General features: G+C 41.3%; 1 protein-coding gene across 5 annotated transcripts in view; it reads left to right on the top strand.

Moving 5' to 3' along the window:
- ST3GAL3 (ST3 beta-galactoside alpha-2,3-sialyltransferase 3) overlaps positions 1 to 26,148 on the top strand; it is a 232,037-nt gene that overhangs the window by 84,225 nt on the left and 121,664 nt on the right. For 3 of the 5 annotated variants that reach the window (XM_060140276.1, XM_060140275.1, XM_060140273.1), the window contains exon 3: positions 18,309 to 18,356. The exons of the other annotated variants lie outside the window; for them this stretch is intronic. In XM_060140276.1, coding sequence (XP_059996259.1) covers positions 18,309 to 18,356 — 48 coding nt within the window. The remainder of the gene's footprint in view (positions 1 to 18,308; positions 18,357 to 26,148) is intronic. 5 annotated transcript variants of the gene reach the window in all.

Raw genomic sequence — 26,148 nt, 5'->3', positions numbered from 1 at the left:
AATCAAGGGCTGTGTGGTGATCCAAAACCACTTTGGCCAATGAGATAGGTGAACACTGCACAGCTGAAACTGTGTTGGTTATGGAGTCAGCTAACTCCTAATGTCAGGGAGAGATTCCTGCTTATTTGTTCATTGGTGCCCACTCTGATCCATGGGAAGAAAGCTCTCCCTACAGAGGCAAAACCAGAATCTTGAATGCCTCCTGGAAGTTCTCGCTTAAAGTGGTTGTAAAGGTTTAATGGGATGGACCAATGAGAGGCTTCTGTTTGATCATGTAGGGAGAACAAGACAGTGAATATTAGCAAGGGTAGGGCTTCTCTGGTGGTGCAGTGGTTGAGAATCGGCCTGCCAGTGCAGGGGACACGGGTTCAAGCCCTGGTCCGGGAAGATCCCACATGCCACGGAGCAGCTGAGCCCACGCAGCCACAACTGCTGAGCCTGCACTCTAGAGCTGGCAAGCCACAACTACTGAAGCCCTCGCACCTGAGCAGCCAAAAAAAAAAGTGTATATATATATATATATATATATATATATACATATATGGCAAGGGTACACTGTCCTTGTATTCTCTAGCTATCAAAGCAATGAGTTGCCCAAGCATAAAAGCATTCCCAAAACTTCTACATATGAAGGTGTAACCAGGGGATATAAGGCCCCTACATAAATGATAGCATCTATGGAGTCATTCGTTGGCATAGAGGTGTTAGCATTACTTAACCAAGCCTCACACATTAGGTTGTTACACACCAAGAGGTTACCTAGACATATAGATGTGTCAGCAAGTTTACAAATGATGCGACTTACACTGGCAACTCCATAGAACCTTTCATACAAATATTTAAAAGATCTTGTTTTCCCATTCCAAGGTTGGGTCAAATGGAAGCAGGGGGAGTCCCTGGTGGCACAGTGGTTAAGAATCCACCTGCCAAGGCAGGGGACATGGGTTCGATCCCTGGTCCGGGAAGATCCCACATGCCGCGGGGCAACTAAGCCCGTGCGCCACAACTACTGAGCCTATGCTCTAGAGCCCGTGAGCCACAACTACTGAAGCCCACGCACTGCAACTACTGAAGCCCGGGCGCTCTAGGGCCGGTGCTCTGCAACAAGAGAAGCCACCGCAATGATAAGCCCATACACCGCAACGAAGTGTAGCCCCTGCTTGCCGCAACTAGAGAAAGCCTGCGCACGGCAACGAAGGCCCAACGCAGCCAACAACAACAAAAAATTGAAGCAGGGAGTAAGTTTAGGCAGGCTTAGCACACTGACTCTATAAAATGGGCCCATGAAACAATTTGGACAGACAACAGCATTCGGAACCCCAGTGAAATTACTTATAAGGTGAACAGAAGGGTCATTGCTATCTTGGATGGACTGATGTTTCCGATGGCAAATCCAGGAATCAGAGAGGTTTCCCCCTTTTACAAGGGATTGGAAAATAAAAACAAGGGCATTGTCCTTCAGTGGAAGGGAGGGAGAAAAGGTGAGGGACAGTATTGAAAGAAGGTACACAGGCTTGGTTCAGACATCTTGGGAAAGCTGTCAGCCTCAGATGTACTGCTTCAGGTCCTAGTGAGCTTTATCTTCAGGTCGCCAGATGGTCCATTTGGGGTTCAGTGCCTTCTTTAAGTGTGACGTGTGGATCCAGGAGTCTACTCCTTGGAGTTTTACAAGGGTTAGTTAGCAGTACCTGATAGGGGCCCTTCCAGTGAGGCTGGAGAGAGTTCTTTTGAAGGTACCTCTTCCAGTACACAAAATCTCCAGGTTGTGGAGTGTGATGTTTGCGGTCTTTGTCTTCTGGTAATGTGCTGCAAAAAGGGGGCTCTACTAGGGCACGGTTATTTTTAATAGATGTAATTAGGCTTTTACAGTATAGAAGTATGTCTGTATCAGTTGTGGATTGAAAGGAGCAGGAGCCAAGTGCAATGGGCATCCTATTACTAGGAGAACAGACTCCCATTGAAGCTATGCAGATATATACATTGTCATGAAAAACAAGAATATTTAATAAGTTTCAGAACTCTTGGGGAACCAGGTAGGGAGAAAAAGATAAATGCTTCAATCTTTGTTGCGAATGTACACTTTACCAAATTGCTGTGAGTTATAGATAGCTTAAAGGAGAGGAGAAAAAGGGTCTCTTTACACCTGGAAAACAAAACATTAAAGCAATTGGTTTTCCATTAGTTTTAGAAATCCTTACCCAGTTCAGTCTTATGATCTTAAAGTTATCAAAAACCCTTCTTCCAGAGTACCTGTCAGAGCTTTTTAGATGAATCTCTTTAAAGAAGAAACATATTTGCAAAAGCATTAAAGTAAAGCAGTAACTGCCTATAATTGACAGAAAGACTTGAAAATGCCCATTATTAAATATCTGATGAGAGTTCATTATAGTGGGATTGACAAAGGGTTCTCTTACCTTCCATGACATACATTTTAAATTATGACTCATAACATTGTAATCAGGACATCTTAGAATTTCAGGAATTTCATACAATTTTTGGAACACTTTTATTAACATATACCTATTACAAATAAAAGGTAAAAACGTTTAGTAAACCTTCCTATTTGACAAATGTCTGATAAAATTTAACATATCAAATAAACCTGATTAGCTTAACATTTTACCAGGTGAGAGACAAATTCTTTGAGATTTTCCAGGGGCCTGTGGAAGGTCCCAGAGTTAGTTCAAGGTCAGAAAGACTTCATTTAGAACTCGGTTTTTGGGAAGTTTGTAAAAAATATCAAAAGGTTTTGGACATTTGATCAAACAGGATCATATATTATTATCAAATGATATTTAATTATCTATTTGATCAAAGTAACAATAAGTAACACATTTCAAAGGCAAATACAAAATGTTACATAGTTGTAGGCAAAACTTAGCTCTTTTAATATTGAGAAGATTCTGTTTTCTTGAGTAATCAGAGACCAGATTAAGACAACATGAAGCATAGAAAAGAATTTTGGTAAAACACAAATCTTTGTTTTCTAAGGAAATTACTTAAAGGATAGGAAAACCCTTTTTCACAATCTCTTATTAGGAACAGGCCAATAGTCCAATAAAACATTGTCCTTTTAAGAGATTAAAAACAAAATTTGTTTTGGACTAGTGTATTTTTGACATTAAACTCATTTTTTAGATTTTTTTTTTTTGGATGTGGACCGTTTTTAAAGTCTTTATTGAATTTGTTGCAGTATTGCTTCTGTTTTATGTTTTGGTTTTTTGTCCCCCAGGCATGTGGGATCTTAGCTCCCCTACCAGGGATGGAACCCACATCCCCTGCATTGGAAGGTGAAGTCTTAAATACTGGACTGCCAGGGAAGTCCCTTTTTATTTTTAGATTTTTTTTACATTAAACTCATTTTTAAATAAATTCATTTTAACTTAGCCAGCTTGACCACACATAAAATTTTTTTCAAAAAATTTTTTTCCATAAATCTTCTACAACTTACTATTTCCATTCAGCTGTTTTTCCTCTTTCCTATTCTGAAATAGTAAGCCTCACTTTAGGACAAAATTATTTTCTTTCCCTCAATAGAATGCATTTCCATTCTTCTACCTTTTCTTAGCAAAAACACATACCTTACTTTTCTTGCATACATAGTTGTTTCCCTTTATTATTTCTGGTAGCTTTAAACAGTTATGAGTGGCCTGTTACAAATTTACGAGTACCTTTCATAATTCCTAAAAGCAAATTTTCCTCATAGGAAATTTTCCAATGTGGTATGTTTACCAGTAGACCCAAATATCTTTAGTCCCTTTGTAAAGGAAGCCAAAAGTAGATGAACCTATTTTAAGTAATATTTCAGTATTTTATCTTATTTGGAAATGATCTAGATATTTAATGACTACCTATTATTTAATTTAACTTAGCAAAACTGTAAGGTTTCAGGATGCCAAAAAGATTTGGGGAAGCTATTTAAAAGGTTTACCTAGAAACTTGTATCTCATCCACATCCTTTCAATTCACTTGTTTTCGACACTCATGAAAAATTTTATCATACCACGCACGTATTTTTCTTGCTGATAAACTTTGTAGCAGAGATAACATGAACTTAGCTGACCAATAAACCCAGGTAGAATAAAAGTTGTATGCCTGCATTATTTTCAGCACTGGTAACTCCAAAGACATGCCTGTTTTAATTAAACCAATAACCCCAAACTAGCTTTCAAAACTAGATCATGTAAACCCAGAAAGCACCTGGGCCAGTTTACATTACATTTTAATTCATTTAAGTGTGTGTTTGTTTCTAAGCCAATTAAATAAGGCTCTTTTACAAATTAATTTTAGCAATACCATCCAGAGGTAGAAAAAAAAAAGTACCACGCATATATACATACATATATAGATACACATGAGTGCACAGACAGATGCAGACAGGGACCTTATAGTTTTATTTAAAATGTTAGCCATTTCTCAGGTACAATAATACAGAACTAAGAAGAATCGTTTGATCCAAGGTGTGTTTCTGGCATACTGTAAGGATCCTTTTAGAGCTGTTTTTGGAGTCAAATTGTCTTTTAGAAACTTCTGCATATCCGTCAAAGAATGCAATCTGTTGTCTCCTGAGTGGCTTGGAATTCTCTCTTTTAAGGTTGCCCCTTAAGATGGACTTAAAGGTTTTACCCTTTGACCAGGCTAGGTGACTTACCGAAAAGCTTCACCAAACAGACAGATACAGAAAGCAAATTTCCTCCTAGGAGTTTTGCAGTCTATTTGTCTGTTTTCAAAAATCTAGGACTATTGCTGTTTAAGTCTTTCCTTTTAGTTGTTTATTTGCTCCAGTTGTCTTAGAAACAGTAATTAGGGGTTTAGCATTTGGATCCTCAGAGGGCCTGATTGTTAAAGGGGCAGGTTTTTGCAGAGGAGAGAGGAAGATGACATTGGGGGCAGGGCCTGGGCACAAGATGGCTGCCAGAGCAGAGTCTGAGACAGAGCGGGCAGAGAAGACACACAAGATGGTGCCCAAGACAAAGAATTTGGGGGAGGGGGACACAAGGAGTTTGAGGCTTTGGAAGACATTTTGTTCTTTTTTAGGTTTTTTTGTTTGTTTGCTTTTTGGTTGTTTTGGCCAATTTAGAAACAGAATCTTGCAAAGAGGCAATTTTAGAACTGTGGTCCTCCAATTTAATCTTAAGAAAAATGAATCTGGGGAGATTGAAAGTTCCCCACAATGGCCACTGTAATTCCTGATTACTTTTAGTTTGGCCCACTTAGTTAAAAATGCACATAAAGGGTGTACACAGTTTTTAAACAGGAACTGGCCAGAGTCCCCAAAGGAGGGCTGCCTTCAGAACATTTAGATGACTGGAATCCCATTTCCCTAAGTTCTCCCAGAAACCCACGTAAGTTGATAGAGTCTCAGCCCAGATTCCAAAAGGAATAAAACAAACTCAGTTCCCAGTTAGCTCAATCTCCCAAAGAGAACCTTGCTACCGCATGCTCCAGAAAACAACTTGAGTACTCACCAAGGACAAAGCCTTGAACCAGAAAGGCCGAAACTTCTCCCGTAGAGGACAAAGCCTTTCCACATCCTGAATAAAGTTGGAGAGCTCAAAACACGGAAGAGCGGAGCTTGGAATGCGAGAGAAGACTCCCCATATTGAAAGCAGGCAGCACCTCGCTGAAGCGATAAACACAAGGGCCTCAGTGCAGGTACCTCACTTGATTCCATGAGCCGTCATCTCTCGGGGTTTGCCTCTTTTGGGCCTCCTTTGGACCCCATTTGTGACACCAAATATGTCAACTTTAATAATATAATAGCCAGTTATTTTACCAGCAAAAGTGAATTTATTCGGGAGTACCAGAGGAATTGCTATTTGGGAAATGCAAGCTATGGTAAACCATAGGCAAATCCAGAGAACAAGGAAGGGGAACTTGCTTTTATAGGGAAAAGGGCGGAGTTGGGGGTGTGGGGCTGTGATAACCAGAAAGTCCATTGGAGGAAGCTGGGAGTCCAGAGCATAGAGGCTTCTCATTGGTCGGACTGCTACAGTCTCTTATTGTCTGGGCTGTCATGGGGTGGAGAGAAGTTTTCTTCTTCCTTCTGGATAGTAGAGGCACCTTTCTGTTGGAGAGCTGGTGTAGTCTCTTACCATTTGGAATAGTTGAGGATGCATGGCAGAGTGTGAGAGCTCCCCCTACAGGCTTGTCTTGACTCCAGTTTTAGCTGAGGTTTCTTTAATTCCACAATTCATTCATCAGTTGGTGGACATTTAGGTTGCTTCCACTTTTTGGCTATTGTGAATAATACTGCTGTAAACATTCATGTTCAGGCTTTTGTGTGGACATAAAATTTTAATTTCTCTTGGGTATATGTATACCTAGCAGTAGAATTGCTGAGTCATATGGTAACTCTATATTTGACCTATTGAGGAACTCCCAGGCTGTTTCCCAAAGCTGCTTTACCATTTTACATTCCCATTAGTAGTGTATTCCATTTCTCCCCATGCCTTCCACTCTTAGTACTTAAGATGAATGACAGTGATGTCAACCAATTACTTTTCATTTCCCAATTGTGGTACTGAGAGGTACATATCTTTTCTTTTTAAATAGAAATAATACAAAGTAATAGGTATACAATTTTTTTCATGGCAAAATATAAAAACTTTATTGAGCAACTTTTCATCTTATTCCTTCCCTTTGTCTTAACTAAGTTATCTCTTGAGAATGGAATGGCACCGTACTCTTGATGGTAGCCTATCAAGTACATCTTTTTCCAGATGAAGGAAAGAATGTCATATGGCAAATGACTTAATAGTCTCATCCCGTCCAAAGGTCTCTGGCACATGTGAATATTGCAGGCCCTGCTCTCGCGGAGATTCATATCTTTTTTTTATTATTTGGATTTAAAAAATTAACTGGGTCGTAAAGCAAATCCCAGACATTAAGTCATTTTACCCATAAACATTTCAGTATCATCTCTAACAGTAAAGAACTTAAAAAAAATAGCCATTGTGTTATTATCTCACATTAACTATAATTCCTTAGTATTTTCTAATACCCAGTTCATATTCAAATATCACTAATTATCTTAAATATGCATTTCCACAGTTGGGTTTTTCTAAAAATCTGGGTCCAAGCAAGCTCCTCACATTTGATTGTTTTATCTTTTAACTATCTTTTATTCTAGACTAATTATTTTTGATAGATCATATTTAGATAATGTAATCACAAAATAGTATAAGATAGTACTTAGTAAAGCATTAAATAGGTTATAATCAAATATGAGTCTTCTAGGTTTCTAATAGACTTCATTGACCCTGTTGGTAGATATATGATATATAAGTTAGAGAACCAGATGGACTAAATTTGAAGCTCCGGCCCTACCAATGTAGGCTGTGTAATCTTGTGCAAGTCAATTTAGTGTTTGTTCTTATTAAAGTTATACATGTGCATAGTTCAAAAAGACAATTCTACAAGACTTGTTACCAACAAAAATGAACAAGAAAAGCACTCCCCCATTCCCACTACTACTTGATTTCCTGCCTCCAAGAGGCATTTATTTTCAACTCTTTTAACTAATTTGTTTGATATTTACCTCCAGATCTCTAAATAACATGGTTATATTGCTATTCTTGATATTTCTTTTTTAAATGTTAATTTTTAAACATTTATTTTATCGAAGTATAGTTGATTCATTCTTGATATTTCTGTTTTGAGTATTACCTATTGACTTTCTCTAATGGAAGCTGAAGATTTGGTATTTAGTACTCTATCACACTCACTGCTCCTCCACCACAGATACTAAGTCCATCCTCCCATTCTCCTAATATAGTTAGAACAACATTCAGTCTGTATATTATGGCCATGAAAATGCTATTCATAGATACCATGATTACTGTTTTTTCACTGCACATTTTATTTTTCCTGAAGTCAATAACAGTCTTGCTTTTTATTTTGCTTAGTTTTCTATGTATTGACCACTAATTTAACTCTATACTCTTCCCCAGTTGTATAAATCTGCTCTCCATATGTTCAAACACATTAGTCTATCAGTTTCATTTGCTTGAAGAACTCTCTCTAGGAACCTTCTGACATGCACTGCTCTGGACTGTTTCCTCTCTATCCCTGCTGCCCAACTATGGTCTTATAGTCTCCCATCACCATCCTTCTCTTTTGGTATATCTCATTTCCTGGATCCCATGTTCTTTTCATTTTCTTCTTCATTTACTGGAACACATCCTCTAATAATATCCTCGGAAGGATGCATGAGAAGTGAATTTCTGAGACATTACCTGTATGAAAGTGTCTTTATTCTAATCTCATATTTAATTGATAGTCTGGCTGGGTATAGAATTCTTGGTTGTAAATTATTTTCCCTCAGAATTTTGAAGATACTGCCCCACTGTATTTTAGGCTTTCAGCGTTCCTATTGAGAGTTCTGAAGCCACTCTGATTTTTTTAAATTATTTGTATAAAAACCTCTTTGTTGTTTTTCTCTCTGGAAATTTGAGTGTTCTGAAATTTCATGATGATGCATTTGTTGGAGGACTCTTTTCATCTTGTGCGGTACACTCAGAGGGCCCTTTCAGGCCCCAAAACTCAAGTTCTTTAGTTATGGGGAATATTTATTTGAATATTTTCTCCCTTCTATTAAAATTTTTTTTTTCCTTTTGCTAGAACTTTCATAATTCAGTTGTGATGGTTCCTAGACTGGTCCTCTAATTTAAAAAAAAAAAAACACTTTTGTCTCCCATTTTCTATCTTTGTCTTTTGTACTACATTTTGAAAGACTTCCTCAACTTACTTTTTAATCCTTTTTAATTCTGCTATTATGTTTTTAATTTTCAAAAGTTATTTTTTGTTTTTATTCACTGAGTGTACCTTTTTTAAAAAAATGAATTCTACTTTGTGAATAAAATATTTTCTTTCTGAAGACTTTAATGATTTTTTAAAGAGTTTTCACCTTTATTTGTGTTTTCTCTTTTTCCACATTACATTTATTTTATTATTATTTTTAAAATATTTATTTATTTATCTGCACCAGGTCTTAGTTGTGGCATGTGGGATTCTTTTTTTTTTTTTCAGTTGCGGCATGCAGGATTTAGTTCCCTGACCAGGGATCGAACCCGGGCCCCCTGCATTGGGAGTGTGGAGTCTTACCCCCTGGACCACCAGGGAAGTCCCTCCACATGGCATTTATTTTTCATTTGTTTCGGTCTCTGTCTTTATATTAGATACTTTCCTCTAATGCCTTGTGGTCTTGGCTGTCAGCCTATACTTAAAGAGTGTAGTGTCTTGTTTTTAGTATCATCTTCTCTCCTACTTCTAGTGGTACCTGGTGCTGCCAGCAATTGAGCCTTTGGGGAGTTCTGTGGTGTATTTTAGGACATATTTCAGCCTTCCCCACTACTAGTATAGGATTCACCTTTCCTGGTTTTGCTGAGTAAGTTCTACTTGTTTATCTGCTTTCCAAAACTTCTGTTGCTGGTGTCTCCTGTTCTCTTTGTTCCTGTGTACTTCTAATTTACAACAAACAAACGACCTTTTCTGTCATTTTGAGGGGTTTGGAAGGGAGTGAGGTGTATGTGTAATCTAAATCAGTGTTCAGCAAATGGTTCCTGCACCAAACCCAGCCCTTTCCTATTTCTAAGGCACCGTGACTGACACTTTCCCAGGCCCCTAAAGTTCCAAACTTCATCCTAGCATCTCACTCTCAGTCTCAACACATGCCTAGTACCATTTTCATTCCAGCTTCTGTTGCACCAACAGGTGTTTGTAAGCAGTGCCACCCTTTCCCCCTTCCCTCCACCCTCCTAGAGGGCAGTAGGTAGTGGAAATCTAGCTACTCCCAGATTTCCTGGTCTCCCTGTGGTGCTGATGCCCCAGGGGGTGTCCTGCCCCTGCTCCTCAGCTAAGTGCCTTTTGTCTCCTGATGACATAGCAATTTCTTCCTCAATTTCATGGTGACTCACTTCTTAAAAATAGTCGTTGATGTGTCAAAGCCTTTTTTGAAAGTCTAAACAGGTTGTATTGACTAGTTCCTTTTTAGTCACATGCATTTTTACCTCCTGAAACTCTAATATATTAGTTAGGTATGATTTTACCTTCCTGAAACCATGCACCCCTCACTTTCCATGCTTCAGTGCCTCTCCTTCAGTATTCCCACCCGACCAGCACAGCCTGTCCCAAAAGGTTATCTCACAGCAGCTCAAATACTGTCTCCTCCATATCTTCCCAGCTTCTCCCAGAAAAAATTCTCCCTCTTGCCTCTTAACTCCTGGAGCACCTTTTCTAGAGACCTGTAATATAGTTCTTTGTATCTTTGTATTATCCTCCTGATAGTTCATAAACTCCTTCATGTCAGGTACCATGTCTAATCTTTTGATTAGTCTCTTGAGCTTAGAAGAACTCTGTATATGTTTGGTAAGTTAAATTAATGACATAAATCTAAGGAGAGACTTCTTGAAATAAGTCTACTAAGTCAACAGCCTCCACTTAACCCATTCACAACTGAGTCCCTGCAGTCTGATCACTGTACAGAAATCGTTCCCACTAAAGTAACAAATGCCCTCCCAGTGAGCGATTCTGCAGCATCTTTTCATCCATAAGCTTCTTCCACCTCTTTACCACATTTGGATACTCCTTTTTATAAACAATTCTTACCTCCTCTGGCTTCCTCTCTCCTGCTACTCCTATCTCTGATTATTTCACAGATTTCTCTTCCATGTACCACATTCTTCTAAATCAATGGTTGTGTTTTGTTTTCTGTCCTCAGGCTTTTTTTCTCTATGTAGCTTCAGGAATCTCATTTACTCATGTTTTGTTTGTTTGGGATTAGGGTTGAGAGGGAAGAAATTGAGGGGCTCAGACTAGGGGTTAGATTCCCCCAGGATCTAAGCAGTGGAGAAAGTAGAACAAGACACAGGTAACCATATGGCTATTGAAGTATCAGTTTTGCTGATGGACCAGTAAATCCCCAGAGTTGAGAGCTCTTTCATAAAGCTAGATTGGAGAACACAGCTTAGACCCAAGGTCCAGGTAGGGCCTTCTACTTCTCCTGAGATTTAGACCCTTGGGGTGAGTCGTGCTTGGAACAGGTCATTGGGAATGCAGAAAGTGCTCCTGGGTATTAAAGCATGAGGACTGGAAGGTAGAAGAGGTGAACTTACTCAGACTATAGACAGCTCCAAGATAGCAGGAGACTTAAAAATGAAAATCTCAATTATAGGCCAAGCCTCAAGGGAACTGAGGAAGAGCTAAACCCCAAGGTCTCGTGGAAAGATGATCCGTGGGATAGCTGACTGCCACAGAGACTGGCACTGGAAGAATATTCTGGATCCAAGGCAGCTCTTTGAGGTGTCATGTTGCCCTCAGCAGCAGCGTTGTGGCTCTTCACTGTGATGCTCTGCCACTAACATGGGCCCCAAGGCCCAGCATCAAGTCCAACCCATAGCCTCCCAGCCTCTGCTCTTCTTTGCTTTTCTGCTTGTATCTCCTACCAGCAGCCCCAACTCTCTGTGCATCCCAAGTCAAGTCTCCAAAAGAGACTCCAAAGGCAGAACCTATCTGCCTATGGATTGCCTTCTCTTGGGTCAGGTGCTCACCTGTGGTCCAGTTGTCTGACCAGAGGAGAAGCAGGGTTATGTGGTTTAGATGGAGGCTACACCCACTTAAGCAAAGGTCAGCATCCATTTGCCCAAGGCCAGAATGTAGATATCATCCTTCTTCTTCTTAATCTCTTACTCACGTCCCACAAGTCACTAGTCCTGTAAATTTTCCCTTTTAAACATTATTAGTATCCTTTTTTTTTTTTTTTTTTTCCCTGTTGTCACTGCCTTGTTCAGGCTGCCATCACTTCTCATCTGGAATGTTGCAATCTCTTCTACCAGTCTCCTGGCCTTCAGTCTGTCTCCTCTAATCTACCTTTTACTCTGTTGCCAGAACGGTCAGTTTGGTTCCCGCATAGCAGTGAAAGTTTATGTTTAAGAGTATAAATCAGATCGTGTTACTCCCGGGTTTTAAGCAGGGGCTTCTCTCTGCTATTGAAAAATACAGTGCAGACGTCTCTCGATGGCCTCCTACATAAGGCCTCCTACGGATCTGTCTCCTGTCTTCCTCTCTGACCTCATTTCCCACCCCTCTTGTGTTTTTCGTGCTGTGTTCCAGCAACACTGGCCTTCTCGCTGTTCCTTAATGTATCAAGATTACTGTACTTGCTTTCCTTCAGCCTGGAACTCTTTTTCCCTTGGTCTTTTCTTGGCGGGCTCCTGTCTCCCAGTCTCAGCCATACGTCACCTCCTCAGAGAAGCCTTCCCAAAACACCCAACCCAGCATTGCCTATACTTCCCCTCATGGTCACTATTACATCATTGAATATTCTTCATAACCACTTATCACTGTCAGAAGTTTTGTTCTTTTGTTTACTTGCTTTTTTTCAGTCTTCCTGACTAAACTATAAATTCCTTGAGAATAGGAGCATTCTCGTTCTTCTTTACTATTGTATCCGTAAGTCTGGTGTATAGTACTTGCTTAATAAATATGTTGAATTAATGAACAATGAAGTATCTCCCTCATTACCCTTATTTCCATACATATATTATACTTAGCTTTCCCCCTCAGCTTTATTGAGATGTAATTGACAGATAATAATGTGTAAGTTTAAGGTGTATAGTGTGATCCTTTGACAAACGTATGTATTGTGAAATGATTACCACAATAAGGTTAGTTAGCACATCTATCACCTCACAGTTACCTTTTTGCATGCATGCGTGTGGTAAGAACATTTAAGATCTACTCTTAGCAAATTTCAAGTGTACAATACAGTATTGTTAACTGTAGAATGCTTAGTTTTATATGTGTTTTTACTTTACCTGTTAGGTTGCAAGCTACTTCAGGGAATAATTTTTTTTCATTCATTCTTACGTCTCTAGGGCTTACACATGGTGGCTAGCAGAATATGTGTGTTGAATGTGTACCATGAGAGGTAGTAGCCAAAATGTAACTTGTTCACTGCATAATTTGACTTTTGGAAGCCTCCCCAATGACTGGAAAGACTAAGCCTCATTCTTCATCCTCTCTTTATATTCTTTTTATCTGCTTCAGAAACCAGACACAGGAAACATCTGACCATAATAAAAGGTTTCCAGTAAATTCTAGGTTTCCTCACTGAACAGAGTCACGTGCAGCAATGCTCTGTTGTGCTTTGGTCTGTAATTCTGTTTGGTCACTTATATAGAACCCCACATGGCTGCCTCTGGCCTGGGAACCAGGAACAGCTGGAACCCAGGATGTTTGAAATAAAAATGACATATCTCTTAGCCTGAGAGGGAGAAGTCTGGATATTCTTGCTCCGTTTCTTGCAAAACAAACTTCTCAATTTGTTGAACACTGAATTTTCCCTTTAGCTGTCAAAGTGGTTTATAACTCAAATGATCTTACATCCTTTAGAATAAACACAAAAAATGAAGGGCCGAACTGATTCTCACATCTCTGCCTTAAATGCTCAAAGCAACATCTGTCCAAACTTACACAAAACACGATATATGTCCCTAACTTCCTCCTGGAGTTTCTACCCTCTCACTTGCATCTTCTGCAGTTTAAAGGCACATGCTCTTGGGAGCATTCCACTACCACTGGAAATAATATTTACAAAAACTCCAACTTTTCCTTTCCAGTAAGACTGTCATCTGTTTGGTGCTTGCCCCTTGCTCACCATTATCACACTTTATTTTAAGTGCCTATTAACCTCTCTGCTTCCTTGGCTGGAAGGCAAAGACCAGCTCCTGTTCAGCTCCATGTCTCTAGTATCTGGCACCAGGCCTGGCACATAATAGGCACTTGATAATACTTGTGAGAAGGAAGGAAGAAGAAACGAATTTTTTAAAAGCCAGTCTATTTAGGAATTGAGGTTGCTGAGGTATATTTAAGTGTCATGAAGTATAACGATGACCTCAGTATAACTAAAGGGAAAAGCTGAATAGCTTTTCAGCATGTACAGTGAATAATGAAGGGAGATCAAGAACCTTCCATCCTTTTGCATTGGTACCAGTGTGTTAGAGGTTAAAATCTTAGAGCTGGATTAGAGAGTTCTTTTTTGACTTTTTTTTTTTTTTTTCTGAAAATACAAGTTACGTGTTCACTCTGGAAATTTTTCAAAAATACAGAGAATAAATATCATCTATAATTCTTTCACCCAGAGACAACTGTTGTTCACATTTAGTTAACTTCTAGCCTTTTTTCTTTACATTTAGATTGAAAACTCTAAAGGAGATTATTTCAGGACTGCTTGTGAGTACAAAGAAAGTAAATTGAAATTGGAAAAATACTTGTCAACTGTAATAAAAATTTGAGATGCTGTTTTTATTGTTGCTCATCTGGGCAGTCAACCCCTCAGAAAGGCTTTCCTAATCTTCATCCAGGTGACTGTGATCTCTCACCTAGAAAGCGCCTAGGGCCCTTTCCTTATTCCCCCTGCACTGCTTTGTGGGAATGCTTTTATCTTTCGAGGATGAGGCCAGTCTCGAACGTCTGAAGCTTCATGGTATAAGGACATTTCAAGGTTGACTTGAATGAGAATCTGTTATGCAGGATGGATCTCTCCCCTCACCAATTTGTGAAATATCACTCAGATAACATCACCTTTGAAAGAAAACAAAGACATTTACTAGTTTATTCCTTTGTTTAGTGAACATATTGACCACCTTCTGTGTGTCAGTCACTGTCCTAGGCATCAAAGCCTCAAAATGAACAGACAATCCTTATCCTCAGGGAACTTGCAGTTTAAAGAGAGAAAAAGACGAGTAAACAAGGATTATAATGCAGTATAATAAATGCCATAATAGCAGTGCAGTGACAGCCTAAAGAGAAGGGGCAGAACTGATCAGAGAAGCCTTCAAGAAGTGGGGATGATTGCCCTGGGTCTTAATAGAAAAGTGGGAGTTTTTAATGCAAACAGGCAGAGAAAACAGTATGTTTGGTGTCTGAAGACACAAAGATACATATCTCTTTGGAGAAATAGAAGTTGTTTGGCATATCTGGAGCATGAGGCATGAGGCCAAAATGGTAAAAATCTTGAAGGTCAGAGCTTGGAGTTTATCTTACAGGCTACGGGAAGCCACTGAAGCATTTTAATCAAGAGCAAAGACGTAGTCAGGTATACTTTTTAGAAAAATCATGCAGAGTATGAAGGATGATGGAAGTGGGCTAAGCTGGAGGTAGGCGTGTGGTTAAGGGGCATATCAGAACAGTCCTAGCAAGAAAAGGATAGGCAGATGTCCACAAAAGGCAAATCTACAGAGACAGAAAGTAAATTAGTGGTTGCCTGGGGCTGGAGGTGGGAACAGGGCATGACTGGGCACCTGGGATCTTCTGAGTGATAGAAATGTTCTAAAGCTGCATATGTTGATGGTTAAACAACTCTGTAAATTTTCTAAAAATCATTGAATTGTACACTTAAAATGAGTGAATTTTATAGTATGTAAATTATACCTCAATAAAGCTCTTTTAAAAAGAGAGAAAAATAGGGGCTTCTCTTCTGAAAGGGCACAGTAACATTGAGAGGAAACAGATGTGGGAAACATTGATAAAGAAGTAGTATTTGTAAGAGATGTTGATTGTATCTCATACAAGTTAGGATGGTCACCTATCTGATTAGACAAGTGTTCTAATTGTGCTTCTACATTTTTGTGAAAGAAAAAAAAGTCAGCCTTACCTTTTACTTGGTAGGTTTCAAAGCATATGGATCTGCCCTTAACTGGCAGTACAGAATATCTGCCTCTGGATACTCACCAAAAATTGTATCCTGCAGGGCTTCCCTGGTGGCGCAGTGGTCGAGAGTCCGCCTGCCAATGCAGGGGACACGGGTTCGTGCCCCGGTCTGGGAAGATCCCATATGCCGCGGAGCGGCTGGGCCCGTGAGCCATGGCCACTGAGCCTGCGCGTCCGGAGCCTGTGTTCCTCAACGGGAGAGGCCACAGCGGTGAGAGACCCGCGTACCGCAAAAAAAAAAAAAAAAAAAAATTGTATCCTGCAGCTCTCTGCTACCCAGTTCTTAATAAACACTTGATTATGAGAAAAAGTGATTATGAAGGATTACCTGAAGGAGTTGAAGTCCATCCATTTCTTGAGGCACTGTCTTTCAGCAAACAGTTATTGCCTGCCAGGTGTTATGCTGGTAACATAGCAGTGAATAAAGCAGATATAGTGTCTGCCTTTATAGAGCTTACAGTCTAGCAGTGCAGACAGATGACTTACAGTTATGATAACTCTTGTGTCAGATTTCCATGTGCAATAAGAAAAAATGACATACACCTGAGATCTGAAGGATCATGCTGAGGTGGGATGCTGCCTGTGGTGTAGACGCTGGGCCTCATGCAGCCAGCTAGCATTCCTTTGTAGTGAGTGAGCCTTTTTTTTTCTTTTTCTTTTTAAAGGGAACATGGGTTTTATTTATTTTTACTTATTTATTTTTGGCTGCATCGGGTCTTAGTTGTGGCACGTGGGATCTTCGTTGCGGCACGCGGGATCTTTGGTTGTAGTGCATGGGCTCTTCATTGCACCGCGCTGGCTTCTCTCTAGTTGTGGCATGCGAGTTTTCTCTTTCTAGCTGTGGCTCACGGGCTCCAGAGCATGTGGGCTCGGTAGTTGTGGCGTGCGGGCTTAGTTGCCCCACGGCACGTGGGATCTTAGTTCCCCAACCAGGGATCGAACCCACATCCCCTGCATTGGAAGGCGGATTCTTTACCACTGGACCACCAGGGAAGTCCCATGAGTGAGCCTTTTGAATGTGATCCCTTTGAAGTCTGGGGTGTCTGGAGTTCTTTTGGGCCTTAGATTATCTTGGTGTCCCTTATAATTGCTTTCATTGAGCTGTATGTTGGCCTATGCCATCATTTGTGTTGCTCCTGTTGTAAGAAACAGCCATAAAGATTCACAATTACTTATTACAGAAATGTTGTAGAAGTTACAGTCTTCAACATCGTGCAGGATCTCCCTTTATTAAGACCCATAAGAGGAATTTCTTTCTAATCACCGTATGGTATTTGCTTTTATGTATGCTTTGCTCTTGTGGTTGCTCTGAGGTGCCCTGTCCCATCCTGCATCAGGTCTCCACACACAGCATCCTCTCTGCCTGGAATGCCCATTCCTTCTTGTCGGGTTTAACCCTTACTTATCCTTCCGTTCTTAGTTCAGGTGTCACTTCTTAGGGAAGACTTCCCTAACCAACACCCACTCCCCTTCCAAAACTAGGTCTCCTCCTAATAGAAACTTCCTCAGCACTCTTTTCTTTTCTTTTTTTTGCGGTACGCGGGCCTCTCACTGTTGTGGTCTCTCCCGTTGCGGAGCACAGGCTCCAGACGCGCAGGCTCAGCGGCCATGGCTCACGGGCCCAGCCGCTCCGCGGCATGTGGGATCTTCCCGGACCGGGGCACGAGAACCCGTGTCCCCTACATCGGCAGGCGGACTCTCAACCACTGCGCCACCAGGGAAGCCCTCTTTTCTTTTTTTACTTAATCAGTTTTTAGTTGAATAACTTGTTGGGTAACTTTTTTTCTCTTAGACTGATGACAGATCCGTGAGCGTAGAGACCATGCTTTTTTTTGTTTTCATCTGGATCGCAAAGACATAGTATAGTATCTTGCACATAGTAGATGCCCAGTAAATATTTACTGAACAGTTGAATAAATGAATGAATGTATGTGTTGTGAGCACTCAATCTTGTTTATTTTCTCATTTTCTTCAGCTGTTTGGGAGCTCAGGCCTCTTTGATTCTACCTGTAGCGTTTGTTTAGGTCCTCATGGCATGCATTTTGTGCACTAACATTCCCCTGACTATATAATATTTTTCCTTCCTTTGACTTCTTCATTTTAAAAATTCCAGTGTGTACTGTAAATTCCTGTAAGTCACTTTATGCCTTTGGGGGCAAGAAATAATAAACATTGAGCATATGAATAGGAAAAGAAAACAAGTCAAAGGGAAATGTTAGTGCCTTCAACCAGATGCAGGAGGGAAGTTTTCTTTTGCTTTGTTTTAATTTTATTTTCACTATGAGAAGCAAAAAAGAAGTAAATGTGTCCCTTAATTCGGCAGGAAATGCCTCTGAAGAATTTGGGGCATATCTCTGCCCTGAGATGTTCCTCCCAGTGGCACGAGGCTTGGGCTGGGCTCGGCAGGGCCTCCTGGCCCAGTGGATGGGTGAGACGGACCAATGGAGGCTGTCTGGGCAGCTGAGTTCCAGTCCAGTTGACTTTTCCTTGGGAGAGGGTTTGGGCAAAGCCAGTGGGAACTTGGTTTTTTGTTTTTGTTTTGTTTTATTTTTACTGTAAGAAAGAGAAAGAAATGAACTTGTCCTCTTGTGTTGCAGATTCAGTGGTTCTTTCCTTTGACTCCGCTGGACAAACACTAGGCTCAGGTACCACTCCCTTCCCTTCTATCATCCTTTCAGCATTCAGCACTGGCCACCTTTGAAGTGGAGCCTAATGAGGTGGGGGAGGGGGCGTCTGGGGAGGGCAGTGGAATATCTCAGTATTGTGGGAAAATCTCAAGAAGCATTTCTAGGGACCCACAGTCTAGGAGGCAGCAGTGGGCTACAACATCCAGAAGACTTCTCCAGTTGCTTTAGAACTGTGCACCAAGGAGTTTGCAGCTCCTTCCTTATTCAGGGTGGTCCAGCGTCACAGAAAAGGTGTCTGTTTCCTGTGCACATATCCTGTCTCAGAGAGTGGGGCAGAGGGCGTTGAGAGACCCCAAGCTCTGGGCACGCTGGAGTAGCTAACCATCAGGGCTCTCCAGCAACATGCCAGGCTGGTGAGAGTATCACAGCTTCCTAGGGACATACACCCTGTTGCGTGTTCACATGCACACCCCCTATACTCAAATACACACCTCCTCCAGGACGGGCACTGTACTGTGCACATGTGCCGACGTACTCCTGCTCTCCCCTGTGTCAACAGTGCAGGACACACAAATCGGCGCACCCGCCGCTTTGACACAAATCACGCAGGCTCAGTGGAGCTCAGCTTTCCCCTGTCGGAGGCAGTCTGCCTGCCCCACACCACTGTGCTGTTGGCAGCGAACAGAAAGAGCAGATACTTTGGTTCTTCAGTTTGCTGCCATTGTGTCCCTGTGGGAGCCCCAGAATGACTTCACCTCGTGAGGAGAGCATCTCTGTGTACCAGGTCTTAATTTTTAGCTGAAGACGGTGGTCCTCGTACCTTAGGTGCCGCCTGTGAGTAACAGGGAGACTTTGCTGGCCTGTTGAGGGCAATTAACCCATTTTGCTGTCCTTAACTGCAACAGATTGATGTTTCACAAAGCAGCAATGAGGTTCCAGGCCACGGTAGCAATGTGGACAAGGGGAAGGATGATCAGAGAATATGATCGCAGCTGCCACTGTTTGCTGAGGGCCTACTGTGTGCCAGCACTATGCTAAGTGCTTTACACACATCTTGCAAGGTGGATAGTACATCTTTACTTATAAAGAAACTTAATTCTCAAAGACTTGAAGTACCCTGTCCAGGGCCACTCATATCTGTCCACCCCTGGAGCCTGCACTGTCTGCCTTGTCATCTTGCTGTCTCATACTTTGATGCCTGAGGTGTCTGCATTGAAATGCTGAGATGGGAGAGGTTGCTTTAAGACAGAATGGGCCTTTAGAAAGAGTTTTTAAGTAGACGCAAAGTTGCATCCATTCACATAGGAAAAAACTGATCAACTTTATTACATTAAAGTAGAACTTCTGTTAATGAAAAGGTACCATTAAGAGAGTGAAAAAAGACATCTATAACACAAATAGCCAACAAAGGGCTTGCTTCCAGAATAAAGGACTAGAAAAATCAATGTGAGTAAAGAAATAACCCAGTATAGAAAAAGGCAAAAGGCCCCAACAGGGACTGCACAAAAGAGGAATCCAAATGGCCAATAACCCTCTGAAAAGGTGTTCGATTGTATTACTACCTAGGGAAATGCAAATTAGCATTTCAGTGAGATACCACTGCGCATCTACCAAAATAGGAAAGCCTGAGAAGCTTGATACTCCAGGGTTGGTGAGGAAGTGATATGGTGGAAACTTTGAGTCTCTACTGGTCAGTGGGTAAGTTGATTACAACCACTTTGGAAAAAAACTATGGTAGTGTCTAGCTAAATTTGAATATATACATACCCATGACCTGGCATTTCCTCCCCTAGGTATATTCCCTGCACAAATAGATACTTATATATATACCAGGATATATGTATAAGATACATGTGTAAGAATCTATCACTGTCATTGAATGCAGCTAAAGGCCTGGACAGAATGCATTTAGCAGCTATTTGAAGACTCTGAAATATAAATAGTAGTAGACAGATTGGGGGAAAAACTAGAATTAGAAGTGCTGCCACCCTGACAGTGAATTTCTCATTTTTCCTCTGGTATCCCATGTCCTGGACTCGAGACAGCCCAAAATCCGGGCACAAACAGAGTGGACATAAGGGCACAAATGGAGAGAATTCCAGAAGACCTCTGGTTATGGCTAGAGTCTGGTTGGGAAAGGGGCTCTAAGGCTCAGACAGGGATGGGAAATCCCGAGGGTTGTTTTTCTCTGTTTTCTCATGCCCTAGTCCCCAGGCAGTCCCCTCGGTGGTGGTGGTGGCAGTGCCCAGTAGCAGCAGTGGGGCCTTCAAGCACCTAAAACTGAGGAAGGGAAACCTTCTTTGATCAAATCTTCCTCTCTGTAATCCCAAGGGGGTGGGGTGAAATCCAGTTGCTTTTTTCTCTCTCTGCCTTCCTGCTGCTTGGTCCCAGATTTGGATACAGTTCAGGAAATGTGTGGCAGAAAGTGTAACTAAAACCCCAGATTTCTGGCCAGAGAACCAGAAAGGGGAGGACCAATGAACTGGAAAGTACAAGGAGAGCAGAAAGGAAGGAGCTCAGGAAAATGACTCCATAAAGTTGTGTATGAACTTCTGGGCTAGCCCTGAGCTGTGCATGTGTGCATCTGATTCTAACCAACACACCAAAGACTTTGAGAACAACTAAGGGATAGACCACCACCTGAGTCCCAGACTGGACACTTGGTGGTACACACCTGAACAGGCTTTGAAAATGGAACTGGCATTGAAACCACAACTCAAAAGAAGGCTGGTCAGAACTTGCCAACTAAATCCAACCTGCCTGATTGTCTGGTAAAACAAAAATATCAATATTCTCCACTGAATTTAAATAAGACCTAAAGTTTCATGACATAATATTCAAAATATAGAGGATACAATCTAAAATTAATTATCACATGAAGAACTTGGAAAATCACAACTTGCCTGGGAGAGGCGATCAGAGGATGCCGATGTCAGGGCTTCCTTGGTGATGCAGTGGTTCAGAATCCGCCTGCTAGTGCAGGGGACATGGGTTCGAGCCCTGGTCCGGGAAGATCCCACATGCCATAGAACAACTAAGCCCGTGCACCACAACTACTGAGCCTGCACTCTAGAGCCCGCAAGCCACAACTACTGAGCTCACGTGCCACAGCTCCTGAAGCCCACGCCCCTAGAGCCTGTGCTTTGCAACAAGAGAAGCCACCACAATGAGAAGCCCGCGCACTGCAACGAAGAGTAACTCCTGCTCGCCATAACTAGAGAAAGCCCGTGTGCGGCAATGAGGACCCAACACAGCCAACAATAAATAAATTAAATAAATAAATAGATGCCGATGCTGAGATGACACAGATGTTGTAATAATCTGACAGACTTTAAAGTAGCTTTTATAAAAAAGCTCCTGGCCCCCTTTCCCCACCTCTTCCATCTGGCTGTTGCTGAGTTGAATCCTTTCATAACAAACTGGTAATCTAGTAAGTAAGCTGTTAAAAAAAAATGCCCCCAAAAGTAAGGGTAAACATTGTTGACATGAATGGAAAGATAGAATGTGTTAGCCAAAAAAATAACCCCGTGAACCATATATGTATATGTAAACCAAATGGAGATACAAGAAAAAAGATACGATAATGGAAAACCAAAAAACTCTGCTGCATGGGCTCAATCACAAAATGGAGATGACAGAGGAAAGAATCAGTAAACTCGAAAATAAAGCAATAGAAACTATCCAATCTGAACAACGAAGAGAAAAGATTAAAGAAGCTGAACGAAGTCTCAGTGACTTATGGGACAATACTGGAAGGTTTACCATCTGTGTCATTGGAGTCCCAGAAGGAGAGGAGTGCGGTACAGAAGAAATGTTTGAAAAAATAATGGCTTAAACTTCCCAAACTTGGTGCCCACGTAGGCTTTATTCTGGGAATGGAAGGCTGGTTCAACATTCAAAAATCAATCAGTGTAATCTACCCTATTAACTGTCTAAAGAAGAAAAACCACATGGTCATGGCAATGGATAAAGCATTTGATACAATTCAACATCTACTCATGATAAAAGTTTTCAGCAAACTTAGAAGGGGACTTTTTCAATCTGATATAGGGCATCTACAAAAAACCTACAGCAAACATCATACTTAATGGTAAAAGACTGCTCTCCCCCTAAGATCAAGAAACCACTCCTGAAAGTCCTAGCCAGTGCAGTAAGAAGAAAAGGAAATAAAAAGGATACAGACGGGAAAGGAAGAAATAGAACTAACCGTCTTCATAGGTGACATGATTGCCTACATAGAAAAATCCCAAGGAATCTAAATATTTTTAGATTGGTCTGGACATACCTGATATCATGAATAGAACTGAATTTACTGTATGCCCAGCTCTAGACATCTTCTTTTCTTCCCAGGATAGAAGGGGAATGGTGCATGACCTCTTTGCTTGCATTGGGATGGGGCTTCCACCTACCAATGGAGGTTCGACACTCCGTTGGCCCCCAGTACCGTCACAGCTGTGCTGTGCTTGGGTGGAGGGCGCATAGTCACAGGGCACCTCGTCTTATCAGGACCTCCTCGCTAGGCCTCTCTCCTCCCCCCACACCAATGTACACCCATTTGAGACTGGATTTCAGTTTGTGAACTTCTAAGTTATTTTACTGGGTCAGTTAATTTAGTCCAGGTCAGTGAATTTTTCTGTGTTTATTTTATAAAACTGCTTTTCCTATTTTAGTTTGTCTTTGATTAACTGATCCTATGTGATAATTTATTTTCCTGACTCAAGATGATGTGGGAGCTGTTTGCACTTTGGCCAGCCCCTCTTGGGTCTCTGTGGACTCCCATGGTTCATGTGTGGGCATGGCTAGGCCTTTTGACACCACCCTGGGGCAGGGGCTGGGAGGTAAGGGTAGATCATTGCTCTCATGGCAGCTCTCCTAATATGAGAGGGTCTGCTTTTCTTGTTTTCCTCTGAGAGTCAGTGTAGAGTAATGTAAAGAAAAGAAGCTGCAGAGCCAGACCTGGGTTGGTTGAACCGCACCCAGCTGGTCCATGTGCTGGCTGGGGATCTTGAACATATTATTTCCCCTCTCTAAGACTCTGTTTCCTCCTCTGTAAAATGGAGAAAATACCCACCTCATAAGGGTTGTAAGGGTTAAACTGAGAGTGCAGGTGAAAGTACTGAGAGCAGCATGAATTCCCAGTAGTTGCTCAATAACTAGTAGTTCCCTCAGTTCTTCCCTTTGTCCGGCATGTCCGTTTGCAACTGTTGCCAACTTCCTCCAACCCAAGCCAGGATATATATTACTTATGTTTAATATAGCCCATGACTTTTATTCGAGGCTGTACAGTGCCTTTTCTTTAGAAGAGAGGGATCTATTCTGGTTAGGATAGGTCCTCATTCCATTTATCCCTATGCCCTATGCACTTAGCAATTCATCATATCTCAGAGGTTGGAGCCAAAGACCCCTTTAAAGAAGCAGAACTTCTTCTCTTGTATGCTTGGAGTTTTCTTGCCTAATGGCCTATCCTGCTTTTCTGGCTTTTGTGCGTTCTAATATGAAGCGCTGCAGTTTCCTGATAGAATAAAGTCCATGTTTTTTCCCATATACTAAACTTTATCTACTTCAATCATGTTTCTCAAACTGGCCTTCCTGGGAAATATTCATTGTTGTCATCGGCAGCAGTTATTTCATAGGCATCTGCTTTGTGCAAAGCACAGCGACAGCCCATGGGAATTTGTGGTGGCTCTTTACAGTGATCAAAGGAGGTGGGTCACTGGGGACTGAAAGGGCCAGTTGCACAATTGGTTCATGATGTGCACCTATATTCCCTGAAAGTCCATTTCAGGGCTCAGTGGCCTAAGAGTGGAGCTGGAGTAGGACACTTTCTCTCGGGGAGCTCCCCCTTCATCCTAGAATAGGATATCACTGTGGAGTCAGAACCCCCAGCTGTTTAAACATGAGAGCATAAGTAGAAAGTGATAACACTTGTACACCCTGCTAAGATAAAAGGAGGGGACTCAGGGTTATTTAATCAGGGCATTGTGAAAACATTTAAAATTTTCTTTACATTATAGAATCATGATGAGCAAAATGAAATACAAAGTGTTGTGGAATGTATTAAATGTTGAATTGCTATAATATAAAAATAAATATTTTTAAGTTTTTAAGTTAAAAACTTGAGCTTGTTTCAATGTGTGTTAGTTTTTACCTCAGGGTTTATGCCTCTCAGGTGGTCAGTTTTCATAAAGGTTCCAAATATGCTTAAAAAGAATGTGCATTCTCCACTTGTCAGATGTAAGGTACTCTGTGTATCAGCTAGTTCAAAATTTATTCACTGTTCTGTTCAAATCTTCTGATTTCTCAACTGATGCTGTGAGCCTGATTCTTCAGTGGTCTGTAAGGTTCCCGTTATAATGACAGGAGACCCATTGTATATTTCTCCTTGTAATTCTGTTAATTTTGCCTGATACAGAGACATTATTAGGTGCATACACACTTTAGTGCATGGCCTCCTTTTGTTTATGTCCAGTTTCTGAACCTTCCAGGAGTCTCTATGAGTTCAGAACACCAACTTCTTCCTTTGAAATGCCAGTGGAAGAGTTAATGGTTAGTTTCAAAGACAGTCAGCATCGGAACAGGCACTTTATGCATTCACAGGTCTGGCGTGGTACACATGTGGAGGAGAAGAGCAGAGATTTGCATCATGCATGCCACTTCCCACCTTGAGCCAGGCAGGGGACACACATGTGCTCCTTGGTCAGGGCTTTCCAGCCTGGCTGAGGCAGGGAGCCTAAACCACCAGACTAAACATCTCCCCTTCACTGTGCAGCTGTGGTCTTGCTGCTCTGACACCTGGGAGGAGAGTACCTTCAGGTGCCAGGAGAGCTGTACATATACATCAGTGCACATTGTGCCTGGTGACTTGAGAGTCCCAGGATATTTTTTTTTTCTTTTTGGTTAATTTTTAGTTAATTTTTGGAGTATGGTTGCTTTACAATGTTGTGTTAGCCTGCACTGCACAACAAAATGTATCAGCCATACACATACAGATATCCCCTCCCTTTTGGACTTCCCTCTCATTTAGGTTACCACAGTGCACTAGGTGACTTCCCTGTGCTATACAGCATGTGCCCATCAGTTGTCCATAAATGGGTGTTGAATTTTGTCAAAAGCTTTTTCTGCATCTATTGAGATGATCATCTGATTTTTATTCTTCAATTTGTTAATATGGTGTATCACATTGATTGATTTGCATATGTTGAAGAATCCTTGCATTCCTGGGATAAATCCCACTTGATCATGGTGTATGATCCTTTTAATGTGTTGTTGGATTCTGTTTGCTAGTATTTTGTTGAGGATTTTTGCATCTATATTCATCACTGATATTGGTCTGTAATTTTCTTTTTTTGTAGTATCTTTGTTGGTTTTGGTATCAGGGTGATGGTGGCCTCGTAGAATGAGTTTGGGAGTGTTCCTTCCTCTGCAGTTTTTTAGAAGAGTTTGAGAAGGATGGGTATTAGCTCTTCTCTAAATGTTTGATAGAATTCACCAGTGAAGCCATCTGGTCCTGGACTTTTGTTTGTTGGAAGATTTTCAATCACAGTTTCAGTTTCATTACTTGTGATTGGTCTGTTCATATTTTCTCTTCTTCCTGGTTCAGTCTTGGAAGGTTATACCTTTCTAAGAATTTGTCCATTTCTTTTTTCTTTTTTTTGGCTGAGTTGGGTCTTCATTGCTGCGCGCAGGCTTTCTCTAGTTGCGGTGAGTGGGGGCTACTCTCCGTTGCAGTGCGCACACTTCTCACTGCAGTGGCTTTTCTTGTTGCGGAGCTCAGGCTCTAGGCGCACAGGCTTCAGTAGCTGTGGAGTGC

The sequence above is a fragment of the Lagenorhynchus albirostris genome, chromosome 2, assembly GCF_949774975.1.
Source record: "Lagenorhynchus albirostris chromosome 2, mLagAlb1.1, whole genome shotgun sequence".
Taxonomy (NCBI): domain Eukaryota; kingdom Metazoa; phylum Chordata; class Mammalia; order Artiodactyla; family Delphinidae; genus Lagenorhynchus; species Lagenorhynchus albirostris.
The sequence above is the reverse complement of the archived record's forward strand: the minus strand, read 5'-3'. Positions and strand labels throughout refer to the sequence as shown.